The following is a 9850-nucleotide window of genomic DNA, read 5'->3' as shown; positions in this document are numbered from 1 at the left end:
TTCCTGGGTAGGGAAGATCCCCTGGAAGAGGGCATGGCAACCCACTCCAATATTCTTGTCTGGAGAATCCCATGGACAGAGGAGCCTGGCAGTCCATAGGTCACAAAGAGTCAGACGCAACTGAGTTATAGGACTACCACTTTCATATTGGTAACTGATATATTTTGTCTTTATCCACATATACATTGCTATTGATGTAATATTCTTTGTAATTATTTTAACACTATTTATCATCTTATTGTTAACCTAAATTAAATAGATCTCTGAAATCTGTTGTACACTTCCCATGGATATTTTTAATATTTTTAAATGAATTAAGGTTTTCTATTTTTAATTTTCCTATTACTAAGATTACTAAAGAACTCAAAAGTTCTTTTTAGTTTTAGAGAGCATCTGATCCTGTAATTGCACTTAGTGAAAAAGAATGAAGTATTTATGAAGTACAATAGATTAAGAGAATTTTTCTTTTCTACCCAATCCCTAAGATAACTGTTCGACATCCATCATCTTAAAAAATTTTTCATGAATTATTCAAAAGCAATTAAGAAATACCCATTTTCTTCCAATTCTCACACTTAGTTATATTTTAAAAGTAATTATTTAATAAAATAATTAAATATTAAAAATAATTTGTTAAGTACTTTTGCAGCCAAAAACTTTATATTGTATCTATCTGAAGGACTTCATGGGGTGGGGAAGATCAGCTCCCTAAAGTAGTGCTCATAGAATGGGATCTATAATTTCAAATGCTTTTAACATTCTTCATCAGTGACTTTTAGTCACTTGCTATACATCAACACCAATTTGTATTAATCACCACCCAATCTATAACCAAATGAGAAAATGAGATTATGCATTTGGTCATAAAACATTAATGTAGAATTCTAAAAGTGACAAAAATGGTCTGTTTTTGATTTGTCTACAAATCAAAGCAAGCAAGTCTGTTTTACATAAATGGCTTTTTTACAAATTTGAAATGTGAATATATTTTATTTTTTTTCCCAGTGAGTACACAATACACAATTCTTTGACAATACTATTAACCAATTTTATGCCAATTTCTTTTCTGATCTAACAACATCAAATGAAACACATCAAGATTTTGGACGCTGTTTGGTGACTTAAACAAACTACAATTAAAAAAAATCCATCTATAAAACAAAGTATAAAAAGTCTACCCACGGCCACAAAATCCCTTATCTTGCAACACTTTAAAGTCACAATAAATGCTTTTGAAAAGTATGAGATCAGAAAAATTAGTAAATTGAACTTCGTTAAAAAAGTATGGTGTTTCATTTGAAGTACATATCATAGAGAAGCAAAAGAAAAGTTAACTTCACCTCTAAGATAATGTGGAAAGACATGTTGCTTTACACCAATTCTTGTCAAGTAATTCTATAAATACAGTATACAGAAGCAGATGAACAAATTAGTGAATGTTGTGGTTCTGCATATCTTTAATACTGACACACAATCACTTTCCAGTGGAGAAGATAAACCACAGTTTAGAGCTCCTTCGGATTATAATTAAGTTGTCAACGGGCAATTACATAACTGTTGGATAGAAATCTGGAGGTGTTCTAGTAAACTCATACAAACTTTCAACTCAAAACCCATTGAAAGTATATTTAAATAGAGCATTAGGCTATGACATAGAACACCATTTAATGTTTTGTTACCCAGAGAAAATCAATTTGCAATAGTTTTACTTCCCTTTGATTACAGGTTATTGCAAATGCTGGTCTTGATTTTCCTATGTTCGCCATTGAACTGGATTCAAATCCTGTGAAGAAGAAATCAGCTGTTTTCATATCCCCGTACTTTAGATTCGGCCTGGGGGGAGAATTGGAGAATGGGTAGGGCCACTCTGCTTGCGTACACTGAGGCATACAGGAGTTGGATACTAATTCAGCCGCTGTCCCCCCTGCAGACTATGCATGTTAAGAATGGAGCCATTCTCCTGGGGGGCATGACGACACAGCAGCATTGCCTGTGAGGGCAAGATGAGATTACCTAGACTTCCTCTGACAGCTTAGGCAGGCCCCTGTTTAGACCTGCACAAGAGTGAGCTCTGTGAATTTCCAATCATTTCACTGGCTTCCAAATGAAAAAATTCATGGCAGCTCTCATGACATTCTGACTTACACTTACTGGAAGTTTTTTACATATAGCAAGGTGACAAAGGCTTTGATTTTTGGTAGTCTTCCTGAATTCATGTGGGTTGCCACAGTATTTTTTCTTGTTTTATATCTTCAGGAGGAGAATATTTTGGGTGCAATATTAGCCAATTAATCTAAAACTAGACTTAACGGGGAATGTGATCTATTGTAAAAGAACATTCCAAGTAATCATAAGGCCTGACTTACTCTCACCAAAACAGTTAATTTTTATGAACTGAAGGTATGAGACCATGCCCTGGATTACTCCAGAAGTCACATACACATACTGTTTTGAACTCTTCATTTATTAGCCACATATACTGCCAGTTACCACGGGTAAAAGTCTATGTGGAGTATCTGTAATGAGTTAAAGTTTCAGGCTAACTTGGGTTATAGGGGAGCATGAAGCATAAAGAAGGAACCAAAAAATGAACAAAACTTTGCATTTAAAGAGAAAGAGATGCAGTAGGGGACGGCATAAATAAAAAACTAAATTCTTCACATCCTACAGTTGCATATAGGTATGTATTCATTCTTCACAGAAACTTCTCATCATCCCCAGTCTCTCTGTCCCAGAGAAATCAAACTGCATTAAAATTCAGGCACTGATGGTAGAAAGATGCCAAAGGGTATAGTAAGTGTGTCTCAGAATTCTTTTTCTCTTCAGTGTAGAAATGAACTACATGGGACCAAGATGATGTAGGGGGCCCATAAAGAATATTATGTTCCTCTCTACTCTTGCCTGTGTTGATGCAGCCTTAGGGAACAAAAAAGATGGAAACATTTAACTAGGTTCCTCCCTTCGCTATAACAGTATGATACACACTTCGTGACTGAGCCAATAATGCACAGAGTATGAATTGCCATTCAAACTGGTCCCATATTTTAGAATTGATCTTAACCATCATAGTGAATATCTTTCAAAGTACCAACTACTGAACATATCATAGGACAAACATGAGAAAGCATAACTAGAAATATAATTTACAATTGTGTAGGTAGCACATGGAAAAATGTCACAAGTGGGAATTTCAGGAAATTTCTCTTCTACTTGACTGATTGACTATACATGTACAGTAGCTAATAAATATTTCAAAGTCATATTCATTTGGAGGATACATGACTGATGTTCAGGAACTTCTGGTTCTCAAAGTCGTGAAAACAAATGAGGCAGGACACTGTTATTAATGTCCACTTATGAGGTTTGGTTTTATTTAAAAAGTGTATAAACATGCATTGTTCTTCTTTAAAATTATTCTTTTCGATTTACTCATTCAAAATGGGTCAAACATTTTTTAGTTGGTAGCCAATTTCTGAGACTGAACCATAAAAGATTTATTCCAATAAATCTACTTACTGTGAACTGAACATACTCTGAACACTGCTTTTTAAGCACTTACAATTTGGCTATACATTTGGTGGCATAAACTTCACTTCTTAATCAAATGAAACACAAAGTTGCAAATAGACTGCATTATTTTTTAAAAAGTAATGAATTGAAGTGATGCAGCTCTATCCTCTAGCATGTACTGTACATGTATTAGAGAGATGAAACAAGATATTGCAATAGAGTTTTTGTATTTGGAAGCAGCCCGAGTATGTCCTAATAATAAATTGCCTCTTTAACTATTTGCTAGATATTCTAGAGTTCATTTTATTTGTTTCCTTGGGGAACTTCATATTATATTCTGACTTAATGAGTTGGAGAGATTAGTTATGGTAATTCAGACAATGCTTTTTAAAAAAACTGTAATATAAATACAGCTCTTGTGAAACACACTAATTTCCCTTTGCTTGTTGTAATTCTGAGAGGTCAATTACAATGACAGGTAAAGTTGTTTCTAAACATAACTTTAATTTCCTTTTTTAAAAAGCAAGTTTAGTACATCATTGCTACCTGTATATTTTAATGCCTATTCAGTTTTAGGACTTCAACTTCCTTCTTTTGACCCCTGTTCTTATCAATAGTAAAAGCCACGTAATTGCTTTTCTTTTCTTTTTTATTATTGACTCAGTCCCTGATGTTCAAAGAAGACTTAGCCAACATCACTGTTCCTTTGCATCTTCCTATTTCTACACCCCAACGGAAACCCCCCTAATGTCATTGGTTACAACCAGCATTATCCAACCTAGCTTACAGTACAGAAACTCCCTTCACATTCAGTCTTTTTCTTCATGTCACGAGGAGTAGAGATTTGTGCTTATCACCAAATAAAATTGCAGTGCAAAATTTAAACATAAAAGTTACACAATTAAAAGTTAATATATGGCACCACAGCCTATTAATTCACATATAGTACAACAGACCAATAAGAACAGACAATAATATGAACAGAGCTAAAAAGAGTGAGCTTGCATAGCAATGCACAAAAGAAATTATATACAGAGGAAAATCCTTTTCTTCCTGGAGGGCGAGCTTTGTTTTCTTTCTTTTCTATATACTCCTGACAAGAAAGAGTTAAGGTGGGTGGTGTACTTAAGAGAAGAACACAAGTAAAATATCTGTGGGATATGTGTGGCTGTGTGTCTTTACATTGCATTTACAGTTCTTTTAATAGTACATAAATAAAGAAATTGTTCATTGCACTGATTATTAGTGTTATCACTTCCATGAGTTCAGACCTGATGGCCTTTCAGAGCAGCTTTGCATGTCTCCTCTCAGTTACTCTGCGAAGAGATTAAAAAAAAAAACAAAAAAACAGAAATAAGTTTGCATTTAAACTAAGTATTCTATATCTTGATCAGCATAACAAAAAGCAAGGCACACAGATAATAGATGAAGATGACATCTTGGATTTTGTGAGGTTGTGAATTTAAAATTTTTTGCTTATGGAAAGGGAAAGACAAAGAACGTTGTAAAATTTCGAGACTTAACATCCAAGTAAATCATTTTTATATTTCTTATGAGCCTATAATTACTCCCATATAATAGTTACAGTAAAATCCAAGTAGTCCTGAATCAAATTAAAATGATAAACACATCTTAATTATAATCAGATTAGTAATAGGTAACAATAATAACTCCTATTAATTAAAATTAAAGAAATTTACAGTTTTGAAAGTACTTTCAGCTTTCATTATCTCATGGCATTCCCCAGTCTGAGCATCAGAGTAATGTGAACATATGAGTAATGCAATGCTTTAGACAAGGGCATAGAGAGTCAGGAAGGTAGTTTACTTTCTTTTCTCACATAACCAGAGAAGGTTGAGAAGACTGGAATTCAGGGCTATTCCTTCAGATAAACTGAATTCAAGGAAGCAGTTGAAAATATAATTCTGACCCTGGTTAGTGAAATTGCCAACTTTCATGATGCAATGAACACAAAGAATTCAATGCTTTTCACTGTGTGTGACAAACCGTGACATCCCCTCTCTTTCTCTAGTATTTTATAATTAAAAAGTAGTTTAATTATATTAACTACCAATGCCAGTTCTTTATCAAAAAGAGAAATTTATATGTTATTGTAATCAAAGTACTACAAATTAACTAAAATCAATGATGAACTTTTCAAGGCTGACTTCCTAAATGTACAAAATAAAAAAATGAAGAGTGACTAGGGGATGAGGAATTCCCAAGAAGGTTCTTTAAAACTACCAACGGGCAAATATTTCCCTATTGTGCTCGGTTAAGCAGGCAAAGAAAACTACAAAAAACTATATTTAATTAACATGTAAGTATTAAAATTAATTGCCTAACTTCTACAATTTTTGTACAAAAAAAAATCCAAGCTTGAAACAGAAGAAATGTTTATTTGACTGATAGAAAGAGCAGTGGTCTTTATTATAACCAAACCTGCTCAAAATTATAATTTATTTTTTTCTCATCATAAAGCAAGCTTTCTACAGTTTTGAAATTTGTTTACTGTGGCTGTGTTCTTGATAGGATTCGGGACATACTTCAAAATATGGCACCTTCGCATACTGAGTATCTTAGAGTGAGGGAGTTTGAAAAAAATAGCAGAAGCATAAAAGAGCACTCTGACTTCTCCCACCTCACCCTTCCCTGAAGGATGATGATTTAAACTATGTGACAGATAACTGCTCTGTACCAAGAGGAAGGAAGATATTCTTGTCAAAATTTTGTTAAACTAACCCTTGGTTACTTCTTCACCCTTTACTACCCCCAGCCCAAACCTCTTTTTAAATTCTCACACATTTACTGTTTCTTTGTCTAAAGGAGCAAAAAGTTTACTGCTCTGGTCCCTTCTTTGAGTCTTCATTCTCCTGTGAAGGCTTCCATGTTCATGCAAAAATTCAATAAAATGTGTATGCTTCTTTTTCTTGGTGATCTCTCTCATCAGTTTGGTTTTCAGACCCAGTCAGATATTCTAAGAGGGTCAAGGAAAACATTTTTCTCCCTTACGTTATTCTCCCAGTTTTCTTTCTCAATCACCACAGCCTTTTAAATGCCCTAAGGCACTTACATAATTCACCTGTAAACTGTCCTTGACTATTTGAGCCCATATATCCTATGTCAAGAAGGTCGCTGGCGTTGCGCTGGTGGCTTCCCCTCAAAGCATCGGCTTTCCTAGGTCCAGTGGATCCCTTAGAAGAAGCCGTTCCTGATGAGCTGTGACCCCCTGGAGATGGGAAATTGGGCTTGCTGTAGGGCACCAACGTCTCCTCTGAAAAAAAGGGAACGCAGTGGGTTTAGGTGAACAGCTAAACAGAGGCAAAACAAATTTAACTTTAAGCTCAAGCTAGGCTTTTTTATCATTTCACTCTTTAGTAAAATTAAAAAGAATTTAACAAGACCCAGATATTAAAGGAATGTCTATGTGCAGGCAACATTTCCTACAACAGGAACTGAGGCAGGATTAAATTAAAAGAGATCTTGGGATAAGTATACAATGTCATGTATTATTTGCAAAATTTAAATTCATTATAAAAGAGATTTGCATGTAATGACTGTATTGTTTGACAAAATCTTTTCTGAGAATAATTTCTGGGTTCAATGGGGCTGAAATTTAATTTTTTCATTAAGATGGAAGGAACATGGTTTTTGTCTTAAATTATGGCAACATTTTCTCAATTTAGATAAAGTACTATATGCTAGTTGATAAACTATGCTTCTTAAATTTCTTATTGCTTCTTTGAATAGAAATACACTATTTTAAAAGCTGTTTATTTCCTTAAAAGAAAAAGAGAAATTCATTCATTTTAATAATGTTCCTATCCTTTTTATGTACCGTCTCTCTAAAAATAATCCATGATGGGCATTACTAAATACTTTGAAATACTACTGCTTTTTCTCTCTCTCTCTTTCTTCTTTCATTTTTTCTCCGTCTCTCCTCCTTTCCACCCCTCTGTCTCTTGTCTCTTTCTCGGTATGAGTTATCATTACTGTGATTAGATGACTAAAAACCATGCGAACTGCATTTAGTATTTCTCTTCTTAGATAGCTTTAATGACAAGCATCACATGATTTTTCTTTTACAGCCTTAATGATGTAAGCTTCCTAAATGTTCCACTAAATCTAGATATTAATATTATCATCGTTTGGCTCTTTCCTAACTATATTTCAAGCTAAAACTTTAAGCACCAAGTTGTGACAAAATAAAATTATTGAAAATGCATAAGTAGAGGACATATCCAGAAAAGACTGAGTCCAAATAAATGAAAGAATGTATAAGGAAACTTTCAATGTGTGTGTGTGTGTGTGTGTGTATGTATGTTTTAATACTCAATGAATTCTGACATAAGAGATGTTGCAAAAATGATTTCTATAACTGGTTAAATGTACCTCCACCAAAAAAAAAAAAATCCAACTGCAAATGATGAAACTTATTTTGTGACATTTCCAGCAAGCTTGATTTATAAGCAAAAACATTTCCCATTGAAGTGCTAATAATCAACTCAATTTAATCAGTTGGAGCAAGTGCAGGTGCCAGTTTCACCTTTTCTAACATGAATATTCTGTGATTGTCTATTTGCAACTTTGTTATTTCCATTAATTTACCAATTTGACTGAAGTGAGTTCTCTAAAAATGACTAGTTACTTCAGTCAAAATGGACAAATTGGTTGAAGGCAGAGATTCAACTGATACTAAAGATGAAGTTTAGTGGTCTTAAAAGTACTCGATACAAACAAAAATGGCAAAAAAAAAAAAAAAAATCAAATGGTTTCCTGAGCATTACAGATGAAGCCCAGATGTCTCTTGGGCTCAAAGACCCTATGCAGAGGTTAACTTGAGGAAGGACCCCTACTGGACTCAGCCTTAAGGGATGCGCAGGTGAGCTTTGCTGTGAATTCCAACTTCAATTAGTGGTTCAAGGCAAATGCATTTCAGATGCCCTTAAACAACTGGCATTTCCAAAATACCTGGTAGAAAAAAAAAGGTCAAAGTCCACACTTTCTTGGGACTGTGCAGAACACACCTGGTCCGACACCTTGTTTGTGGAGGGCTTTCCGTATGTCTTCTGGGCGTTCAGTGGAGTTTATCCATTCCTGGGTTTGCCGCTGCCACTCTAGGGACGTTTTAGCTGGACAATCCAAAGAGCTCTTTGTGTCTTCTAGGGTGGATGCTTGCTGTCTCTCCAGAGAGCTTCCTTTTCTCTCTGTTGAATTTTCCACGTTACCAGCATGCTGGCTCGAGCCTATCTGCTGCCTTAAACCCTGACCTGGAGGGGGATCTGGTGGTGGTGGAAGATCTAAAAATTTTGAATAATGTTTAGAATAAACTAAAATGTAATAAAAAAAAAATACAGGTTTTAATTCAAGATGAAGAAAAAAGAAAAACGTCGCCCTCCTAAAGGTATCACCCATACAAAATAAATTTTGGAGAGGAAAGGTCAGTTATTTATATCTGAAATGCATATTATTGATCGCTTTGCTATCTTTTGATCACAGTGCCTTTGAAATAAAATCAACCAATTTTATCCAACTATTGTACATGGTGAGTGTTTTCAATTGCACATGGAGGCTGATGTTCAAGGTGTAAAGGACAGTTTATGATTTCTCCATCTTTAAGCCATTGTCCACTGCCACCTCCCCAAAGTAGAATACCAGGACACAAAACAACTAGAAATTCCAGCAGCTGTGTTAATAAAAGGCCCTGGGAAGAATAAAAGCTGCCCTGTCAATCTCCCTAGGAAATGTTGCCCTCGGGAAATTAAGAACTGTATGCTGGATCATACACAGCATATGACTGCTCTTATTGGTGTATGTGGCACATTCAGCAACAGTCAAAGTGTTAAGCTAACATTTATTAAATGCAATTAACATTCTGCTTGACAACCAATTCTGGCTGCTCGTTTCATGAGTTAGCTAATGAGTTACAACTAATATATTATAATCTTCCAATGTATTAATTTTAATAAGTAATAACCAATGTTCAGAGTTTAGATAGAATATGCTTCATGGTGCTAGAGAAGGCAATGCATCACGAAAAACTGAGATGTAGTGGAATATATAATTTTTCATAAAAGCTCTTTACATTAAATATATGAAAAAATTAAAAGTTCAAATACCTAGCTAATTTTTCATTTTTCTCTTATTAGCTTGTTAGACCATGACGCTTTTATATTTGAAATGTCTTCAATTGTCAAATCATAGTCGCTTTTTTCATATTTAAGTATTATAGTTCTATAATATAATGTATACATTTATATTAGTCCTATACTAATATTACTTTGTTGAAGATTTTGAGATCTTCTAAACATTCTAATGAGATGGTTGGATGGCATCACCG

At 34.4% G+C, this 9850-nt stretch overlaps 1 protein-coding gene across 6 annotated transcripts in view; it reads right to left on the bottom strand.

Moving 5' to 3' along the window:
- Positions 1–970: 970 nt before the first annotated feature.
- Positions 971–9850, bottom strand: part of ROBO2 (roundabout guidance receptor 2) — a 645961-nt gene continuing 637081 nt past the window's right edge. For 2 of the 6 annotated variants that reach the window (XM_043448630.1, XM_043448628.1), the window contains 3 exons: positions 8538–8810; positions 6584–6784; positions 971–4826 (listed from right to left, as the gene is read on the bottom strand). In XM_043448630.1, the coding sequence (XP_043304565.1) occupies positions 4825–4826; positions 6584–6784; positions 8538–8810 (476 nt within the window). In that variant the 3' untranslated portion in view covers positions 971–4824. The remainder of the gene's footprint in view (positions 4827–6583; positions 6785–8537; positions 8811–9850) is intronic. The other 4 variants (XM_043448631.1, XM_043448632.1, XM_043448629.1 and 1 more) reach the window with 3 other exon arrangements.

This window comes from Cervus canadensis, chromosome 27, assembly GCF_019320065.1.
Source record: "Cervus canadensis isolate Bull #8, Minnesota chromosome 27, ASM1932006v1, whole genome shotgun sequence".
In the NCBI taxonomy this organism is placed as follows: domain Eukaryota; kingdom Metazoa; phylum Chordata; class Mammalia; order Artiodactyla; family Cervidae; genus Cervus; species Cervus canadensis.
The sequence above is the reverse complement of the archived record's forward strand: the minus strand, read 5'-3'. Positions and strand labels throughout refer to the sequence as shown.